Here is a 22500-nt window from a genome sequence, read left to right on the forward strand (position 1 = left end):
TGTGTGTGTGTGTGTGTGTGTGTGTGTGTGTGTGTGTGTGTGTGTGTGTGTGTACATACACCCACGCAGACTCACACTCACACTCACACACACGCACACACACACACACACACACACACACACACACACACACACACACACACACACACACACACACACACACACACACACACACACACTCACACTCACACTCACACTCACACTCACACTCACACTCACACTCACACTCACACTCTCTCACTCACACTCTCACACTCTCACACTCTCACACTCTCACACATATACATTCACACATATACATTCACACATACATATACATATACATATGCGTATGCATGTACATTTACATTTATATGATGCATGATAATTGTCAAGTCTCACTTGACTATTTCTGATAAATATAGATTTATGTATCTCTAAACTTTAAATCACAATGTAAAACATGTTCCGTGTTAATAGATTAATTATAGGCATTAAAGTGTTTGAAGCATTATTACTTTGAAGTTTTATTTCCCATTTGTAAAAGCATCATTTATTCATAAAGACAGATTGGAATGCTGCAAAAATGCTGAAGGCCAGAGTTTTGCAATGGCATAGGCAGAAAAAGCTTTGGCTTCAATTAATGACTGGAGGTAGATGGGTCAGCTATTTGGACACAGGATATTTAGGGAAACTCGAGTTTTTTTGACTTTCAGCTCAAGTGATCTTATTTTTATTTTTTATTCCATATACCTGTGCTTATATATTTTGAAGATTTTGTTAGTAATGTATATGTTTGCGATAGTCTGAGAGGTAGGCATTGATGAATAGGATCAAGTGATTAGGAAAGAGAAAAGAATGATATAAAGAGTGTTAGAAACACTTGGTAGGTTTAGTCTGTAAAGGCTTTGGCTTGGTATCATAATTCATAATATGTATGATGAAGCTTTATGATTTCAGGCTTTTCTCTAAGATAAAGGCATTTAGTTTATTCATATAACTTGCTAATGTTCATAGCAAGTGTAAAATAAGAACAATTCAATTATTGGTCGGGTGAAAATGATGTCTGTAAGTAATGTACTGTAAATATAAATCTTTCTCAAGACATCATAATCTTACTCAAATGGGCTATCAGACCAGTTCAGATATTATTGTTGAAGGACTTACTGTCAAAAGACCATATATATATAGAAGTCATATTTGCAAGTGTAGCAAGTATGTTTTTCCTTTATCAAGGTAATTTCATGTATTTGTTACAAGCATGAAGTGGGAGAGCAACAAGTCATTGTAACTTCTACCCTTAATGAAAGCAACTAAGAAGCAGATAACAAAACAACCATGATATTTAAATAGCATGCAAGGCTTTTGATATCATGCTTTGTAATATAATCTCATCAAAGTATGAGAAATATTAATAAGAATATTTTACCTTACTTTACAGTCCCAGGTGCTCCTCCCAGTAACATCCGTGCTGCTGCTGAAGACTCAGAGACAATCCATGTGGAGTGGGAGCCTCCCCCGGAAGACAAACAACATGGAAAGATCACCCACTACAAACTCATGTATGTCAACAACACACGACCAGATTCAGATGCTTCGGTGATCACAATATCTGATCCAACACAGCGGGATTACCTCATTACCAACCTGCAGAAATGGACGGAGTACAGAGTTTGGATGCTTGCTGGAACCATCATAGGGGACGGTGTCAAATCTGACCCCCAGCTAGTCCGCACAGATGAAGATGGTACGTGTCTAACTGGTTGCACATGTAAGGTAACTTGATTTGGAGAAAAAAAGTAAATCAGAGTTGTTTGAAAGGAATCACTTAAATCCTATTTGGAATGTTGATAGACAAAGGATATTGCAGACCAATTCTTCAGTATTATTCTTCTGCTTTGCCAAGTCATGCAATAAGCCAGGACTGAGTACTAAAAATGATTATCACTCTCTTTCTCAACTAGATAATGCTTTTCAGTATTTTGGAAGATGTATCATCAGACATAAATGAACAGCAGATACATGCTCTAGACATTAAGCAACCTGTTACTTTATCCTTCCTCACTGCATGAGCACCATGCACATTTATAATGCACATAGATAATAATAGATTTTGAAATTTGAGGCCATCAGTGCTTGAACAGGCTTAACTAGTCTTTGTAAATGATCTTGGTGGCTTGCTGTAGATTTGTGTGTAAAGCCCAGAGGAGTAGTAGAAGCCAAGAGCAGGGTAAAATCTCATAGGCCTAGAGTGGACTGTTAGCATTGGTGGCCTACCAGACTCTCAACTGTACACTGTCTTCTGTGACCCATTTCTCCTCAGGACAACATCAAACATGCAAACTGTGTAAGGAAGGGCAAAAGGAAATACTTTACCAGGTCACTGGGAATAGTTAGTTGGCTGATGGCATAATATGGTCTGTGATCTTACTAAGGATTAGGGGTTTACTTTATAGACTTTTATTAGCCAAGGCTCCAAAATAGTCATTGATAGAAGCATTAACTTTGCAAAGTAATCCCAAATTGCAGTAAGACTTCAGGCCATTTGAAGCAATATTGAAGGTAGTTCAACACAGAATTGTATGATGGTTAACAATTCCTTAGGGCTGTTGTCAAGCAGATATAACCTGCAGGGATGATATGCTAGATCCAGTTGAATGCTGAGATATTGTTGCAATTTTCATGAACAGTTATAAGTGATTTAGAAAAAAATTCTCAATATTTAGTTTTCACATTTTTAGAATACAGCGAACTTGTTCATTTTAGTATATTGGCAAATTTCTTAACAGACAAATAACATTGATGGAGAATTGAGTCTCAGCTTTTAGTTAGAAAATAAAAATGGCTAGCTTTGCCTCTAGATGAAATGGCAAGCGACTTTGTAAAGGCATATAGGTCTCCTTGCTCACAGCTGCACAGAGATGACCATGTGCACATGTAGTGATCAGCACAAAACTGTTGCACGAGACACTTACAATATTGATATTCCACACCACAGTCATGGTCGACCCAGAGAGTCCTGACCACCAACCTGGCATTCTTAACAATTTTTGCCTTGTTATTTCCGGCAGTTCTTTCTTTATTTCCCTGTCACATGAAAACACCTTGAATTGTGTATTCTCTAAAATCCTTGTTCAGATTTACATGAACTGTGTAGTGTTTCTTTTTAAATGTTTTTCCTTTTCTTATCAACCCAGATAAAATTGGCTCCTAATATGGTATATGAAAATTAAGGAGATAGAACTAGTTTTCTCTAATGCAAGTTTTGTTGTAGGTAAAGAAAGTTGTGACAACTTGTTACACTCAGCAAATTGGTACAAATCAGTCTGTTACTGGATGTAACAGTGAGCCAGTATCAGAGTGCTAAGACACCCAATTACTGTTGCTGATTTTAAGAATTTAAAGGTCTATCATTAAGATCAGTCTTGAAGATACATATGCACTACAAAACTCCTTACAACTGAGATATGATCAAGTATCATTATGAAAGAATTGACGTCATAATGGCATAGACCGAGCTTGTAGTAAGGTGTCACATTATTTTCTCCTTCATTTTGAATGCTTTATTTCTATGCTAGCTAAAGTCATAAAGCTAAGAATGCCAGAATTTTTATATACTAACCAGACTCCAGAAATCACAAGTAGATATATTTATCACAGCTCCAACAACAAAACTTTCTGTACAGCCTTTCATGAACCTGTTATCAAACTAACACACTTGTTTCCCTGCCCCTTACAAGGATACATTAGTAAGTACAGCTCCCGCCTACATGAGGACAGCCTTGCTCCACCCTAATACATCATGGATGGCCTCCCAACCCTCTCCCCACTATTACAACATAGTAGAAAAATTTTCTTCACAATTACAAGTTACAATATTCACCCAGTTCAAACCTGTCAAGAGATTGATTGGCACAAAAAGCGAAGCAATCAAGTTCATAAACCTGTAAGAGAGACAAAAATGAAGAAATAGTGATCCACTTGTCAGGTCATGTATTGATTAGCTCCCAGAATTGCCCCTTCTTGAACATGGATAAACAGTTCCTTAACCTTCTCCTGCTCTTCACTGTAAACACCGCTGGCTCACAAACCCAAGACATAATACCATACCTTCTGTTCCTCTGTGCTGTTTTGCCTCCTGGGAAAATGAAGATGAAGGAGATTCATGTTTTTGGTGCCATATGCTTAGTAAATGTACATTTTTACTATTAGCCACATGTAAATTACACATAGGATAATGTTGATACAGCACTTGTGCAGTCCTCTCTCCAGTCCTCATAAACACTGTAATTCCTTAACTTACTACACTAGTGCCTAGGTAGCAGTAAAATTTATTTCTAAACCAACTATAATCTATATTACTAAGCATATTCTTGCCCCAAATTGACTTGACACAAACCCTTACATGTTCCCACCCTACAGCACTTGATTCCCTTACCCTTCAGTGTAAAGTATAAAACAAGTACTTGTGATAGGTGTCTCCTTCAGCTGCAGAAGGAATGTTTCCTTCAGAGCATCCTGTGGAATTCTTTTTATCTCAGCTGATGCAAGATAGCACATTAAAGCAGTTGTTAGAGAAATGTTTCTCATGCCTCTTGCTTTAAGATTGTTTGTTCTGACAGTCCCTACAATAGGCTTGAAGAGCTGCTAATGGATGTGCAGTACATATCCTGTATCATTGGCTGTTGGACAAGTTCCTCTGCTAGCTACTGTAGGATATCTTGCACTGTAACTGCTGTAGGGTGGTTTTGCTGCAAGTTATTGTGCATCTGAAAACCTCCCCTGAGCACGGTGTAGCTGGTCTCCGTAGTTACTGTTTCTTTTCGTGCTCTTTCTTCCATAGTTCTTTAGGTTGCTTAGTATTTATCTTTTGTTGCCACTGCTTTACACTCACTGTCACATGCACCAAGCACCACACTGTCTCTGTACTTTTCGTCTTTCCCTGTCTCTCTCTTCTTTCTCTCGCTCAGTCTTCGTATATATATTTATATATAAATATTTATTAAACCTAAACTTTCTTATCTGTCACATCTATTATCTTTATCTACTCTACTCTCCTGCATGGATTATCTTTTTCTTCTCAACACTTTGTAGCAGATAATATGTTGGATGGTGTAAGGAAAAAAAAAAGAAAAAGAAAAAAACTCAGGTGGGATGTTGGCAGGCTATTGATGGCATTGTTTCCATTTTTTCCTCTCTTGCCTTCGATTGACAGCTAAACCGCTGCGTAAGTATACCAGGGTTTGTAATGCTATGTAGTTGTGGTGCTAGTAAGTGGTGTGAATTTTATTCTTACTTTTAATGCCATTTGTTTTTAGTTTCTGATACTCTAGTTTTATACATTTTTGTAGCTTAATTGCTTTCATCTTTTTTTCATTTATTTTTTTGTCTTTTGCACTGTTCAAGATAAGGAATTGGACTTTCAACATAGTGTCATGCATAACTATTTAGAATTGTCTTCAAAGTAAGGGAATTATTTTGATTGATATGTAGTACTTGTTGCATTTTTTCACTTTAGATATATTTCAAATAATGTTTTAGTTTGGTTTTGCTTTGTATCAGTGCCAAAGGGCTAAATTCAAAGCTGTCTGCTCAAAATGTATGAAGGGTAATGTTCATTAAATCCCAAAGACACTATAGATTTTGTCAAGAATGTTATGAAATCCCATTCCAGTCAAAACTGATAATTATACATGGCACCATTTTTTAAACTCTCGTTGTGAGAGAATTGCATGTATGTCGTGTCATCTGCGAGGTTTGGTGGAATGTTTACTGTGAGACTGTCAGTTGACCAGTCCAGCCTTTCCTCCTACCCAACTAAGCTGTGTGTCGGTCCTCTCTTATCCTCGCCCACCTTTCTCATCCTCTGATTACGTGCAAGAAAGGGGCTGTCTTTCCACTCACATAGTATTTCCTTTACTGTAGTCAGAGTAAATTAATCAGCATTTCTATCCCCTATTCAACTTGAAATGTGCTGTTTGTTCTATAGAAGCTATGTAAGTATTTGATGTGATTTTTCCAAAGTACAGTTTCAGGTAATGCGCTAACCCTTTGGAAATTCAGGTAATATAATTCTTAGAGTCCCTCCCCAAATGTTTTATGATTACCAAAGGAAGGGAACTGAGAAGTCCCTGTATTTGATAAGGTGTACCAGTATTTGCTAAAGTATCCCAGAGAATTTTCCAAATGGAGCTTAAGGGATACAAGTGTCTCGATATCTCAAGTAGATTTTGTATTTTTTTCCCTTTTTTTTTCTTTTTTTTTATATTTTACTGTCTTCATTCTCAGGGTCCTTAGGGTGTGGTGTGTCAAATAAAGTGTTAAGTATAATGTTGACATAAGGGCTGAAATTTAGTTTGATCGACGATTACGGTATCTCGCGCGAGGCTTCGTAGGCTGCTCTAGAAGTGGTGTGTTGCTTTTCAGTATTATTATTTTTTTGAGGACTATTTTTATTTTTCTTATTTTTATTCATCTCTGTCTTATTGTACAGTGGAACAAGAACAGAGGAGGTGTACTGGTATTGTCTTCTTATGTCTACTACATATAATTTGAATATGCAGACTAGTTTTACAGATAAAGGCAAATGGTCATTAGCAGTTTTAACATACGGAGAGTACATTTTTTGGTGTGTTTCTGTAAAACTGTTAGATATAAAACATCACAGTGAACATCACTGGAGTTCATGTTTATCATAATACTGTTCTTATGCATTGATTAAGGATCATTGGTATATGCAGATTTTTCTTTACTGTGTAAAGGCTGTACTGAAGCCATATGTGTATTCTGTTCTGAGAGATTTTTAAGGAAAAGTTACTGTACTTTGAAAGTTATTGGGATAAAATTTCTTGGCATTATTTTCTATCTAATAGACTACATCTTCATGAGCAATGGTATGTATCTCTCAGTACTTCCACTGTGTTTAAATTGTGTTAGGGTCTAGATGTATAGCTGTTTCCTGTATTACTTTACATTTTGATGGACAAAGTAAAAAGTTGATATATTTGGTGGTGCTGGCTTTCAGGCATCCTTTCCTTTACCTTGAAAAAATGATTCTAATCTTTCTTTACTGTCCTCATAGTTCCTGGTGAACCACGCAACGTGAAGGTTGAGGTCATCAACAGCACAAGTATTAGGGTTACTTGGACTCCCCCCAACGAGAGGGAAAGAAATGGCATTCTTCGAGGCTACCAGATCCACGTGCAGGAGATGGCAGGAAGTGTGAGGAAAGATGCTTTTTGGAAGTAGGGCTTTTGTCTTTATAAAATGTTCCTCATGGTGTGCAGAGATTGTTAGTTTCTCTGAAACTAACAGAGAAACTAACAGAAACTAACAATACCTATTAGTCACAGGTCATTTTATTACCAAGCCTATAACTTCAGTATTTAAATGTACAGTGCTCTAGCAATATATTATGATATTCTAAAAAAGGTAGTGAGATTTTTTTTTCCTTTTTCAGGAAGGCAGTATGATTATTCCTGGTTCCATGCCATACACAGTTCACAATGGTGAAGCAACAAGTTATGTGGTTACTGATCTGCACCCTGACACAGAGTATCAGGTTCAGGTGTCAGCTATAACAAGAAAAGGTGATGGTGAGAGATCACTGCCTACAAAAGTGCAGATGCCAGGTGGTGTGCCCAACAAACCTGCTCTGATTGTGAAGTAAGTTTGCTGTGAAAGATTATATATAATATAGTGTTGTAAAAGTCAACCTTTTGGGAATCCATTATATTTTTCATAATGAAATAGAATGAAGGATTAAACATTAGATGTCAGTATATATATTCAGATATTTTATGATTACATTTATTGTAAGCTAATGTTTTTATTCTTTGTTTCAGTGGGACTATAGACAAAGCTAATGGAAAACTGTCTGTGTTCGTTGAATGGAAAACTCCAACTGAGACTTATGGAGAGATAATGGGTTACCGTTTGAGATATGGACCAAGAGGTAAGCCTATAGACAACAAATTTGAAACTGATTATTATAAAGATTTTGATAACATAAATGTATTTACTTGTTATACTTTTTTCTCTCTCATTTTTTTATGAAACAGTTGGCTTCAGATGGTTTATATTTCCTTTTATTTCACCAAGGAGAAAAGCTAAATACTGTCAGCCTTGAGGGACGCTCCATGCTGCACAAGACGCTAAATGATCTGCAGAGGGGAATCGAGTATGAGATACGTGTAGCCGGTCGCAACCACATCAACTACGGTCAGGAAGCAGTTGAATACTATATGACTCCTGAGGCACCACCGTCTGGGCCGCCCACCAACATTACATATAAGTAAGCTTGACACATATTTATAATTTTTTCTTTATCCTGTGTTGCTGTTTACTTTTTATTACAGCCTAGGATGCCTAGTATTTCACAGCTTCATTTGCACATACCTTTCAGCATAAATTAATTTTCTTTTGTGTGAGGGAATTAGGCCAGGTTACATTTAACCACAGATATTAACCTCTTGATACTTTTTGATTTAAAAAAAATCTTTTCCTTCCATTTTTTTTTTTCTTTTCTTGTTCTTGTGACTATACTAGGAAACATTTCATTACAGATACCAAACTCCAGGCACTATTGTTTTCACATGGGATTTACCCAAGCCTAATGAAAGGAATGGAGTTATTCATATGTATGATGTGGAGTTCAACAAGAATGTGATACTGAACAATGACTTCAAACATGAGAGGAACACTTCTGAAGGGAGAATAGTCTTTAATGGTCTTGAAGAGAACATGGATTATACTTTCAAGGTATGTTTTATTTTTGGGGGGTGAGCAAGTTTAATATTTTTATAGTAATATGGTCATATTACATAATGTATCACAGGCATGTGCTGTTCTTTGAATTCTAAATGGACTAAAAGGAGAAAGAAGTGTTAACAAATTTATACCTTTATTTTTCAGGTTCGATCTTGGACTTCAAAAGGTCCTGGTCCTTATAGCGAGGTTGTACACTTACACACGGAGCCTGACCTTGTTCGAGCACCCATGTCCCTTCAAGGACTCGCCACTTCAGAATCTTCTATTGAAATATGGTGGGAACCCGTTCCTTCACGTGGGAAAGTTATAGGATATCAGGTATGTATACACTTGAACGCTTCTGTAATAAAAGTATTGTAAGTATGGAATAAAAATGATAAACTTTGTTCTCATTTACTTCAGAATTATGATTACAAATCTTTTCTTACCAGGTGTTTTACACAATGGCTCCATCAGCCGATTTGGACCTGTGGACTCATATCAAAGTTCCAGTAACCCACTCGGCTGAACTGCAGAACTTGGAACGCCATGCTGAGTATGCCATTGCTGTAGCTGCCAGGACTGCAACAGTAAGTACTTTTTTTTATTAGCAAGTTTTTGATGAAATGCTGAAAAGCACATATTTGATGTATTTCATATAGGCATTAGAAGAAGTTGTCAGCAGATGTGAATATCATTTATTAACATTGATAATAGCCTGTGAGTCTAAAGGATGATGCAGTCATTAATTTGAAAGAAGCAGTTGATATTTGAAAGCTAATTAGAGAGTCAAGTGCTCTAAAGCATGGAAGCTGAATTGTGCAGGTGGGGCCCAGTGACATCACCACCCCTATCTCAATCATGCAATAACCCAGCCATCCTCATTTGTGTGCATGGTTAGATTGATAAGTCTGTACATTTCTTTGCTCTCTGAAGCACATCCAACTAATTTGATATAATTGTTACTATTTTCAGGAATTCAGTTTGACCAAAATATCTTCAGATAAAGATTATATACCTTACATTGTGTGGATTGGTTATTAAAATACCTTTAGTTCATTCTACAGAGAAATTAAACAAATTGCTCTCTTTACTAGGGACTAGGACGCTTGTCAACAATGCTACCTGTACGTGTAAAGCCAGTGGATGTACCAATGCACCTGCGCGCTCATCATGTCACCACACATTCTGCAAATCTAACTTGGGGCCCCCCTATTCAGCTGAACCCTTTGCACTTCAAGGTAAGAAATGGCAGAGAATCTTGTATAAGGATTCCTTTGTTTATACAAGATGTCACATTCTCAGTATGCCCATTTGTCTCAAGGATTAATAAAATACATGAGTAATACATGGTAACTGTGAAAAAAAATTTAATTCGTTATTTGAAATGTTGATAATAAACCTAATTCACTGATCATCCCACCCACCAGGTGACCTATAGTGCAGTGAAGGAGTTTGTTGATGCTCAAGGTGTAACTCAAGTCCAGAAGATTGGTGTAACTACCAAAATTGTGAATAAGCGCAAGCACAGCTTCATCATAGAGGATCTACGTCCCTTCACCACCTACACTGTGAATGTTACTGCTGTACCGCAGACCCAAGAATACCGTCCACCTGCAAAGATCACTGTAACAACTCAGATGGCAGGTAAGATTTTCACATTAACAATTGGTAAGGAAGTATGATTATTTACATAAGTATTAAACTTATTGGTGGCAGCAGCAGCCAACAGAAGTAGTAGAAACAATTTCAGTAGTAACAGCACGACAACTGGTGGTAGTGTTAACTTCAGAAGCAACAATGCTAGTAGTGATATTTACAGACTATGAAATTTACTGAGTTATGATGTCATTATTTGAACTTTCTGGGTCCTGATGACAGTACTCTTTGGTTCCAGCTCCTCAGCCAATGGTGAAGCCTGACTTTTATGGTGTTAATGGTGACCATGAGATAGCCATGATTTTACCTCAAGCGTCAGAGGAGTACGGGCCAATAGCTTTTTATTACCTTATAGTTGTGCCTGAGGACAATCACCATGCCTTTAAGAACCCTGATCAGTATCTCACGGATGATGTAAGTATCTGGGAAACACTGTAGAATGTTATTTGTGAACTGAATAGCATACTGTCAACTTGAAATATTCTCATTTTGTACAATATTAGTTAGCTTCAAGAAGAGCAAAACCAGATGATTTAAGCATGTTTGGTGGAATATACAATACATGTTAAGGTGATTAAGCACTAGTTGTAAAATTTATGGAAAAGCCTTGTGAATGATACAGATTAAAACATATTAGCAATAGAAATAAACTGGTGGCATGTCAACTTTTCTTGATACCAGCTTCCTATCCTTGAGCTTTTACCTTTGCACTCTGATCCTTGCACAATTTTTCCAGTTTTTTGAATTGTTACACCAGATTTTTACTAGCCATGTGTTTGCACTGCAAAACATTTTTATTTTTTCATTTTTTCCTCCATTTTTTCACTCTCCCTCCCAATCAAATCCTACTTTCCTTTCATGCATCCTTTCTTTCCCCAATCTATCCATCCATCAGGCCTGTCATTGCCCCCAGATTCCTCAAAAAGGATTGATTTCTACAATATTAACTTTTCTATTTTGTTAATCAATTCCCGTATCTCATTGCCAAACATGATTATAGGGCAAATCACTTCATCACGCTTCATCTACACCTGAAATACACAATCATGGTGTGAGTATTGTGTTTCTTGATATTCAGCAGAATCTTATATTCTCATAAGAAATACATACTTTACAGTCTAAAAGTATAATATACATACTAATAATATCACTCATAAAAGTTACCTACTTGCTAATGATAATCTAAAGATATTATCTACTGGTGATAATATCTAAATGCTTCTTAGAAGATTAATACAAACCAAAAGGATTAATCTAAAGCTACAGTGGACTATCCATTTGCCTTTATTAGTAAAATTTCCCCTTATTCTACAACCTAGTGTGATTGAGAATATCTTCACAATGCTTTGTTTCAGAAGGGGACTGATATTGATACAAAATTATTGCAGAAAATGGACTGAGTGCAAAGGATTCTGCTGCATATACCTTGTTTAGCATGTATGCCTTGTTTAAAACAAAATCTTGTATACTACTATATTCCACCTTTTAGGTATATGAATTATTTAAGATTTTCAATGGGGATTCAGAAACAAACCAAAAAAGGTAATGGAAATACTCTAAATTCAAGAATAATCTGGTAAACAAATAACAACAAAATAAGACAAAATTGTAAAGAATTCTAGCAGATTAATTTTGAATACTCGATCTCTTCCAGCTCATAGCCAATAAGGCTGGAAGCAAGGAAGCGCTAGCTGAAGGACCCTACATTGCAGCTAAGTTCCTACATCGCAACATCCCCTATTCCTTCTCTCTTGGTAATGGTCAGATTTATGAGGGATTCAAGAACAGACCATTGCAAAACAACAAGAGGTATTTTTGAGTTGAGGTTTAGTGTGTTTTGGTAAAGATTTTGAAACTTTCCAGTCTCTGAAGTAATTGCAAAGTGATTAATATTATATTCTTTTTCTCCCTTCCTGAAGGTACAAGATCTTCGTAAGGGCCATTGTCGACACTCCTGGACAGGTATGTCTTTTCAGAACAAAGCATTAATTAATGCATATGGTATTAACACAACTTTTGCAGTATATTCTAAAGAATGGTTCTTTGTACTGTTCAATGTTTCTGCTGTTAATTCTTTCTGGCCTAACCAATGTCACCCATTACATGATGTTTTATATCTCTGCAGCACCTCTACACTTCATCACCCTTCTCGGACTTCATCTCGTTGGACATGCGAGCTGCACCCAGAGGGAAGCTCCCAGAGCGCCCCAAGCCCATCCCTGACAACGTGGGAACAAATGTCCCCATTCCAGGCCCTGGGAATGATATGGAAATGCTCATGATTGTTGGTCCTGTCATTGGCGCTGTACTGCTGGTGGTCATATCTCTATTCTTGTTCCTCTTTGTTTGGAAGTGAGTCTCATTGTTCTTTTTGCACACATTGTCTATTGACGTAATATTTTCTCTTCTGTTGCCTTTTTGATATTTCATGAAAGTATATTCACACAAGTGGTGATATTTAGTAATGGTATTTCACAAGCCAACTCATAGGTAATATTTATACACAAGTGTACTCATAACACTCACCTTCCCAGGCGTCGCAGGCAGCCCAAGTCCCGTGACCAGGCTCAGGTGACGAAGCCCTTAATGGCTGATCATGGCGGTGGTCATGTGGGTGGAGGGATCGGTGGAGGTGGAGGCAGTGTTGGCGTCATCCCGGCTGCTCCCTCTGATCCAGTGAAGATGCGACGACTCAACTTCCAGACCCCAGGCATGATCTCCCACCCTCCTATCCCCATCTCACAGCTTGCCGAGCACATTGAGAGACTCAAGAGCAATGACAATCAGAAGTTCTCACAGGAGTATGAGGTAAAGATGTCCTGTATTTTTTTTATGAGCAAAGTCAGTGGCAGTTTGAAGAACCAAAAATAATTCATATTTTTGTATGGAATGTCTTTAAGGTGTTGTTGTCTTGCATACTCATGTAGATATGGTGTATCAGTACACCAGAGAATTAGTATCAACTTAAAATAAATTTGTACAAGAAAATGAGTTATTATTATTATTTTTTTTACAAATCAAAATCCACATTAGAAGACTAGAGAACAGCTTCACTTGATTATGACTAAATACAGTTTACACATCTTTTTGGGTTTATGATTTGTCTGATCCTTGAATTCACTCTATTCATGGCTATATTAAGAAATTTAATTCCCAATTTTTTATTTTTTATTTTTCCCCTAATGTTCCTATATCATTTCCAGTCAATTGAACCAGGACAGCAGTTTACTTGGGATAATAGTAACCTTGAAGTCAACAAACCAAAGAATCGCTATGCCAATGTGATAGCATATGACCACTCAAGAGTTGTTCTCCAGACTCTTGAAGAAGTTCCAGGAAGTGATTATATCAATGCCAACTTTTGTGATGGCTATCGCAAACAAAACGCGTATATTGCCACTCAGGTATGTATTTTTGTATCCCTTTCTGAGTGGCATTTATAGGTGCTCCTTTATTGAGGGTTGTGGGTCAGTGAAGAAATTTGGCTTTTCAAATGCTATTATCATTCTACCAGGATTGCATTTGCATAGACGTCAACATAAGAGAAAAGTAGTTGATGTACTGAAAAAGTCTGTGATTTAAATAAGATTTGCTTGAAATTGAGAAAAGTTAGTGTCTGATAATTTAATTTTGATTTTCACTGTGAAATTTTGTGCAGTGATCACATCATATGGATAGTATTTATAATAGAATTCTTTTAATTTCTCTTATAGGCTTTGCAATCTAATCTATATTTGTAATTCTTCAGGGTCCACTTCCGGAGACTTTTGGAGACTTCTGGCGTATGTGTTGGGAACAGCGCTCTTGTACGATTGTGATGATGACTAAGCTGGAGGAGAGAACTAGGATCAAGTGCGACCAGTATTGGCCTGGGAGAGTATCGCAGACAGAAACTTACGGCATCATGCACATCACCCTGACTGACATTCAGGAACTAGCCACCTACACTGTGAGGACTTTCCAGTTGCAGAGAGTAAGTACGGTATTTTGGTGTACCTTTTTTCTTAGTTAACACTTTCTGATGTGCAGGAAGTGAAATAGGTATACTTGAAGAATAACATATTTTTATGGTTATACACTCTGTGTCACTATAAGCAGGGAAGTTGATATTGTTTAGTGTAAGTGGAAAGCACAAAACTTACCAATACTGTCAGTAGTGTTAGCTTGAAACAGTTAATTTTCATGTGCCTCAATTACTTATCTATTCTTCATTACAGTCTGGCAATTTGGACCGACGTGAAGTGCGACAATTCCAGTTCACCGCCTGGCCTGACCACGGTGTTCCTGACCACCCAACACCATTCCTCATGTTCCTACGGCGTGTGCGACATGTCAACCCACCAGACTCGGGACCAATTGTCGTTCACTGCAGGTATGAACTTTTTTTCTTCTTCTTCATTGTAGAATTAGATAATTATCCACTTTTATTATTCTTTACTCTAAAATACGAAGCTTAGCAAAAAAAGATGTATTCATTTGTGTTGTAAATTTCAGTGCTGGTGTTGGCCGAACAGGAGCTTTTATTGTCATTGATGCCATGCTGGAGAGGATAAAACATGAACAGAGTGTCGATATCTATGGACATGTGACCTGTCTGCGCGCTCAAAGGAACTACATGGTATGACTCGCAGAAGATATATGTCGAATCTTGAAGTAGTTTCTTTTTTTTTTGTATTGGTGTTATTCAATTTGACAGTAGGTTTTGTAATACCTGGAGTGTCCCACTGAGATTGTTTGATTTCTTTGTTATACTTAGTAATATTCTGCACCAGCTATGACCATTTTTTTTTTTTTTTTTTTTTCTCCAAAATTTTCTTCAAACATCTTATTGTTTTACATTGATTTTTAATACCTCTGAAAATTTCAGGTCCAAACCGAAGACCAATACATCTTTATACATGATGCCCTCTTGGAGGCTGTGATGGCAGGGGCATCAGAGGTGCCAGCACGCAGCTTACACTCGCATATCCAGAAGTTAATGGCTGTTGAAGCTGGTGATACTGTGACAGGCATGGAACTGGAATTTAAGGTGAGCAAATCATCATCTTATTTTACTTGTTCCTCTTCTTTATTTGGTGGGGGGAAGGACATTTTTAATTCCCCAGAGATGAAAAAGGAAAATAAGTAAAAACCTTGTTTCTGTTTGTGATTACACTTTAAAAAGAATGCAAAGGATGAATTGATTAATAAAGATAACATTTATTGCCCACAGCGTCTAGCAAACATCAAGGCCCAACCATCGAGGTTTGTTAGTGCCAACCTGCCTGTAAACAAATTCAAGAACCGATTAGTAAACATCCTGCCATACGAAAGTACTCGTGTTTGCCTTCAGCCTCTCCGTGGCAGTGAGGGATCAGACTACATTAATGCCAGCTTTATTGATGGCTATAGGTGAGTTTATTTTGGACTTTCTGTTATAATTGTTAAAAGACAGTCCTTTGTTTTTCTTTCCTTTTTTTATTTGATATAGATACATAAATCAAAGTGTCATATATAGATGGGAATTGTATTGTCATAATGAGGTACTATCCAATAATTACGCTTTTTCTAATTACTCGTGCATTCACAAACTATCTACAAATTTACTTTCCAGGTATCGCTGTGCTTACATAGCAACACAAGGTCCATTGCAAGAGACAGTTGATGACTTCTGGCGGATGCTTTGGGAACACAACTCCACCATTGTTGTCATGCTCACCAAGCTCAAGGAGATGGGCAGGGTGTGTTTTTATTGTGTTCTAGGTTTTACTGCATGTTATAGTGGGTAGAGCAGGCAAACACCAATCAGAAGTCTTCATGTTTTTTCTAAGTCTTCTTTTTCTTCTTCTTCCCATTGCTAAGATATTCCTGTTTCTTGTATTATGCACCTGACGAAGTTTGTTCTTGGAAGTCAAAATGCAGGGAATACATTTTTTGTCTTCTTTGACAACTTTTTTTTACAAGCAAAGATGAATACCAGGATTCCTTGCTTAGAAGTGCAATAAGAAATAATCTGATTTCTGAATTCTTTGGTTTTGAATAGGGAAACACAACAGTGTAGCATTAATTACCATCTAAGAAATAAAACAGAGGGGAGTTTAAGCAAACTTATATTTGTGTGATCATGTTAGTACTCTGGTACAACCTCAGAGCACTGGACCAAAATGTAAGAGAGATATTACCCATATTGGCCAAAGCATGGTTGTACCTCAAGTCAAGAGTTATGGGGCCTGAGGGGATTATGAACACATGTAATCAATTTTTTCTTTTCTTTTCTTTTAGGAAAAATGTTACCAGTACTGGCCAAATGAACGTTCTCAACGATATCAGTTTTATGTGGTGGATCCAATAGCTGAGTATAACATGCCTCAGTATATTCTCAGGGAGTTTAAGGTACAGTATGCTTTTCTAAATTGTTCACATTTTTAAAGATTTATTAAAACACAGTTTGAAATTATTAAAAAAGTTGTTTAATATGATGTATTTTGGAAGATATGTGATATGTGTCATTTGCAAGATTAATGACAAAGAGAAATTATTGATTATTTATTTAAATATTATTTTGTTAAGGTTACTGATGCTAGAGATGGACAGTCTCGCACCATACGACAGTTCCAGTTCATTGAATGGCCAGAACAGGTGAGTTTCCTTCACTGACCCTAAATTATTCTTGCTCAACATTTAAGAATTACTGTTGTATAGGAACACTTGATTTTCTTTATACCATTTGCATAATGCATATCTTGTTCCTGCTTGTTTGAACAGTAATATATGTAAAGCTGAAACCATTAGAAACAATTTTCATCAGCTGTTCAGGATTGTGTCTGTTAGCAGCTAAGGTTATTCAACCATATTTTCTTAATAGAATAAAATGACTCAAAATATTTAAATAATACATGTTTATGTTTCATACGTACCTATATTTCATTTCACTAGTACTGTGTTCACATATTATTTTCCCTCTGTAACCCAGGGTGTGCCAAAGTCTGGAGAAGGGTTCATTGACTTCATTGGCCAAGTGCACAAGACAAAGGAGCAGTTTGGACAGGATGGGCCTATCACTGTACACTGCAGGTAATGCTGAAAAGAACCGTTTAGGGAAATGTAGACATATGCTAATGTTCTTCAGGATGACACCTTATTTTGGTGATGTTCATTCATTGTATTGAAAAAAAAAATATATATAATATAGGATGACACTGAGAACTAACTTTATGATGATGGTTGATGGAAATACAGATAGTTTTTTTGTGAGTGTAAGGTAAATAATTGCTGCAGTTTACTGAAAATAATAGCAATCTGTTAGGATTATTATGAGAATAAAATTCAAAGCAGTCAAATCCCACAAGCCTTTTGAAAATCAAAACTCGCCTGCTTTTCCTGACAATTTACTCGCTCTTTCAGTGCTGGCGTTGGACGTACCGGTGTCTTTATCACCTTGAGTCAGGTCCTGGAGCGCATGCAGTATGAGGGTGTTGTTGACATGTTCCAGACCGTCCGCAACCTCCGCACACAGCGTCCTGCAATGGTGCAGACAGAGGTAAGAGAAAAATTTATCAGCCTTTTTAAATTGCCTTGGATATTGTTCCGGCACCAGATTTTTTAACAGTTTGGCTATTTGTCCAGCATACAGGCGCACTAACTATTTGAGTACAAACACACTCGCGCATTAGCCTTGCATACAAACTTCAGCGCTATATTTATGTTGTTCATTGTTCATGGCTAAGGGTCGATCATCGATTATGGATTCCTTCTAAGTTGGAACTGAATTTGTCAGTTTTGCTGATATGAAGGACAGCTTGACCAAATTTCAAGAGAGCACTTTCGCACAGTTTTATGTCAAAGATTCAAGGATTGTTGCTGCAGCTTTGAAGCATACACCGGATAAGAAAGTAAAGCCAGAGTTGAAGTACTCCTACTTATTGTTTGCCGGCATCGGGAAATACGGCAATTGGGAGAGGGTCCGGGGGCGTAGCCCACGATAGGAAAATACAGCAATTGGGAGGGGGTCTGCGGTTCATCACTTCCCAGCCACTGTCCCCCCAGCTTTAAGGTAAACTCATTTTGTATTACTAAGTGTAGTCAGTGGCGACCTAGAAGTACCGGTAAGGAAGATAGATAATCGGGAGGGGGGTTAGGAGGAATTTTTGGTTCATATAGCGATCCTACTGGTAGTTGTGCATTCAAGATGCAGTTCACTCGCTCGTTCATTCGCGCAACACAGTGTCAAATCATCCATGGCCGAATCTTCTCTCGGGTTCTTATATTTTTCACTTTATCATCTGAAATGGTATCCTTGGCTCGGATCTTCAATTTCCCATTCTTTTGCTTTTTAAAATGCATGGTATGAACGAAATCACCCCCCCCCCCAACCCCCGATTCCCCACGGGATGCCCCAACATTGTTGGCGGGAGTAGGGGATTGTAGCAAAAATAGCATGTGTGTCCACTCGGTCCTAAGAATAAATAAAAATTTTGATGTGCGCCCCTGCCGGAAAAAGCTCTTCAGTGCAGGCTTCCGACAAAAAACGCCGGAAAAATATCCCAGCAGTCTCGATACGACTATGAATATTGTGTAAAATGACCAAGACAGAATTATTGACAGTTCTCAAGCGTGAGTGTATGCCGGACGAATAGCCAAAATGTTATAAAATCCGGTGCCGGAACAATATCTACGGCATTTTTAAATTGAGTGTTACCTTTATGAGATCTGCCCAAATACAGGTGATTATTATTTTTTATCCATGCCATTATCTTGAGTAATAGAATAATGTCAAGTTATTGCTCAGACCTTTTATCTATTTGTAATCCTCAGTTCAATTTTTTAATCAAGATTATGCTATAATCAGGTATGTCATTTTAATCTTGGATTTAGCTCATTCTTGCTGAGAATAATTTCCTTGCTGTATCAGTTTTCTTATGTAGCATATTTTCATAAAATCTACAGACAGGTGGTTCTCGGAGGATTTACCTACTAAACTCATTATGTCCTTGGGGAATCCTAATTAGTGTGAATATGTAAAATGGCAGACACCCATTTTTTTCTTACACAAACTTACCAATATACTTTATTCATTGTTTTAGGAGGAGTACAGGTTCTGCTACTTGGCCAGTCTGGAGTACCTAGACAGTTTTGATCACTTCGTAGACTGACTATCAAGGCCTGCCGGCACTCGCCTGCAATCTGTGTGGACCTGAGAAAACAATCAGGCTAGCTCGGGTGCTAGAGTAAGCAAATAATTGTAGGCAGTTAGTGGTGATAAGTTGCACTAGAATGAACCATTTATCTCTGTGCTGCAGAGGTGCTCTCTCTTGGAAAAGCAGATGCTGTGTTGTGTCTTGCTGAGAAAGAAATATTGGGCTCATTCAAAATAATAATAAGGCTGGTGTGAAAGAATTTTCATGTAGTGAGACTTTCTTCAACTCCCCAGAGTTAGCACTACAGAAACTTCATGAATGGCCAAATGCAGATAGTGCAATAAGTTTTATCATGTATTTAAATATCTGATTTATATATTTAAAAGAGTTGAAATCAAAAAAATATTATGTTGGAAACTTGCACCCTCCAAGATGTCATTTCCATGGAAACTAAACAAGAGACAGTGGACGACTTGCTTCCCGTTGACTGATGACCACAAAGCTCATGTCAGTGATAGCATGAGTGAAACCAAGCTGCCTTCTCAAGACTGTCATGGGTGATGTCAGAGAAGCTGTGTTAAGAAAAGATTTATTACTAGTACACTGAAGCTGGATTTTAAGAAAATTGCCAAGACAACAGAGCAAGTCAGTGGAGGGACAATTGGAAATGCCATCCCTCAATACATCTAGGCGACAAGATGCCACGGTCATTTCCTTCAGCATGTTTTAATTCTCAAACACAGATGGAAATTGTAGCTCATTTTGTAGATAGTATAGCACAAAATGTATAATGACAATGAAGGAATGAAGAAAAAATGATCTCAAAATTACAGAACCAATATTGGGTGCTAATGTGTGTAAACATCACCTCTTCTAATGTGCCAATATATGGGCATATGCTTCAGTGTTAGTTATGAAGACCAAGATGAAGAAAAGTTTTATATTGTAGGTAATAACTTTCTTTTATGAGAAATTTGTAACTGTGTGAAAGAAATTTTTCTTCAGGTTAGACAATTGGCAGAGTCCTCTTAGTGTATTGCATACAACTGTATTTGGTGATGCAAATCTTGGTGTGGTGTCATCGTTTGAAAACAGGAAAATATATTGACATGGATGTGCTCTCAAACTACTTGCAGAAATTGCATAAATGGAACATCATAAGTGCTTTCACAAAATGTAGGTTTAAGTTATTAAAGATGTCTAAACACAAAGTACATATAGAATCATCCATGTAAATAGGGGTGTTACTCCCTCACATGGGTTTACTTTCGACCTATACATGATGAATTAACTCATTATAGAAAATGAAAACAAAGTAAAATGCTTCCCAAGAAGTTTTTCAGCCATTTCAATTTATGAATGTAATTTTAAACAATCTGTGTCCAAACTTCCAATGCTGCATGAACCCTGAAGGCTATCTGTACTTCTGATGACTGGATATGAACTTCAGAGAAAAGCATTTTACTTTTATAACTAGATTGTTAAAAGAAAAAAGTATAATGAAAATGAGAAACCTTTTATTGGTGTGACACTGAACCCTTGCCTTGTTACCATGATGTAGGTCAGATACGTTGGTCTTTAGTTTAATGTTTTCTTTCTCTCTCTTTTTTGTTTTAGGTTAGTGTTCTCCACAGTGTTGCACATATATATATAGTTGTGTATTCCAGGATCATGATATTAGGTTATAGTACTTATTTTTTCATGTTTTTGTAAGAAACTTGTTTTGTTTCATACTGACAATGTGACCATTCACTTTATATTAATGTTTAAGTGTACTTTTTGTACAAACTTTTTTGTGTGAATGAGCAGATGAGCCAAGTTTGACAGAGTAAGCAGATGGTCCTCGTTTAAGAGTGTTCGAAATAGCCAGCCAGTTACCAGGTGCAAGGAACAGTTAAAGGCACAGATCCAGTCCATACCACGAAACTATTTTCTGTAGAACTGACTGTTGCAAAAAAATAAAAAAGAAGAAAAAAAGGAAAAAAAAAAGGACAAAAGATGGCTTAGACATCTCGCTGTACTAGAAGAAGTAGGGGAAAGAATATTGCCAATAACTGTCTTTGTTACTTAGTGAATGTCCAAATGTTTTTCAGCTATACTTATTACTCTTAAATTGAATAAATGAATAAAATATTGCCAAGGCTGGTTTATACGATAAGCATAATTTTCATGAGTTAAAAATATGTGATGTAGCATACTAAAGCATGAGTGAGGATGAGGATGTAAGAGATAGTAAGATGACCGTGAATATTATTTTTGAAGAAGAATTTTCTCAACTAGAGTAATTCCATTCTGTCGCGGTATGTTTTTATTGAAATTTATTTGTTACAATTGAGCTAATGACATGACTAAACCGATTACTTTGGTTTGCTGAATATGTTAGCAATATAGACAGATTCCTGCAATAAGAAATTCAAAGTTCTGTGACCTATGAATGCATATCAAGCACTACCATAAGTTGCTTCATAATCATTGTTGTCTCTATATATCATGTAACTCGGTGCATCGTGGGCAGTGTTAAGGATGTTTCCTATGAACTTGGTCTCAGGTGTCAGGAGCACACTTGGTGGTATTGAAGAAAATGGAAAGGCTCATGCTGTTAGCTTCCTCTCTGATACACAGGGTAGTAGGAAAAGTGCCATGTATATAATAAAAAGGAAGGATATGTTAAAAATAAGGAAAATGAGAAAGACCATAAAAAACCATATCAAGATTGCCTTGACATGCTGTGTTTGTCACTGAAGAGCCTATACACTGTTATGGAAGCAATATAATAATACTCAAGTTGGTAAAGGCAATTTATCAGAGAGTAACAGTAAAGCATTCCTGTTGACCTGACCTACAGTAATGTGTAAGGGGCATTTCACTAACATTTTCCTCAACTCCACCTTGCTGCTGCCATGACTGGATACTGTTTAATTTGTTTTGTAAGTCCTGTAGCAGAGTAATACACACAAAATGTGAAAGCATTGTCACGGTAACATCACAGTTTCTGAGG

At 37.0% G+C, this 22500-nt stretch overlaps 1 protein-coding gene and 1 long non-coding RNA gene across 2 annotated transcripts in view; one reads left to right on the forward strand and one right to left on the reverse strand.

Moving 5' to 3' along the window:
- Positions 1–22500, forward strand: part of Lar (tyrosine-protein phosphatase Lar) — a gene marked incomplete in the record, with an annotated part of 1013982 nt that overhangs the window by 990710 nt on the left and 772 nt on the right. Inside the window, 28 exon segments of the mRNA XM_070135894.1 lie at positions 1421–1726; positions 7061–7200; positions 7439–7644; positions 7824–7933; positions 8080–8272; positions 8544–8739; positions 8893–9066; positions 9180–9317; positions 9825–9968; positions 10158–10374; positions 10625–10800; positions 11387–11437; positions 12041–12195; positions 12306–12348; positions 12512–12738; positions 12921–13194; positions 13590–13790; positions 14135–14359; positions 14604–14758; positions 14881–15004; positions 15254–15415; positions 15599–15777; positions 15980–16106; positions 16648–16758; positions 16936–17004; positions 17339–17439; positions 17770–17905; positions 19449–22500. The exon segment at positions 19449–22500 is cut by the window's right edge and continues 772 nt beyond it. Coding sequence (XP_069991995.1) covers positions 1421–1726; positions 7061–7200; positions 7439–7644; positions 7824–7933; positions 8080–8272; positions 8544–8739; positions 8893–9066; positions 9180–9317; positions 9825–9968; positions 10158–10374; positions 10625–10800; positions 11387–11437; positions 12041–12195; positions 12306–12348; positions 12512–12738; positions 12921–13194; positions 13590–13790; positions 14135–14359; positions 14604–14758; positions 14881–15004; positions 15254–15415; positions 15599–15777; positions 15980–16106; positions 16648–16758; positions 16936–17004; positions 17339–17439; positions 17770–17905; positions 19449–19517 — 4409 coding nt within the window.
- Positions 21430–22500, reverse strand: part of LOC138865449 (uncharacterized) — a 15351-nt gene continuing 14280 nt past the window's right edge. The window contains exon 3 of the long non-coding RNA XR_011399384.1: positions 21430–22500. This exon is cut by the window's right edge and continues 1061 nt beyond it. This is a non-coding gene — a long non-coding RNA (uncharacterized lncRNA).

Source organism: Penaeus vannamei, chromosome 21 (genome assembly GCF_042767895.1).
Source record: "Penaeus vannamei isolate JL-2024 chromosome 21, ASM4276789v1, whole genome shotgun sequence".
NCBI lineage: Eukaryota > Metazoa > Arthropoda > Malacostraca > Decapoda > Penaeidae > Penaeus > Penaeus vannamei.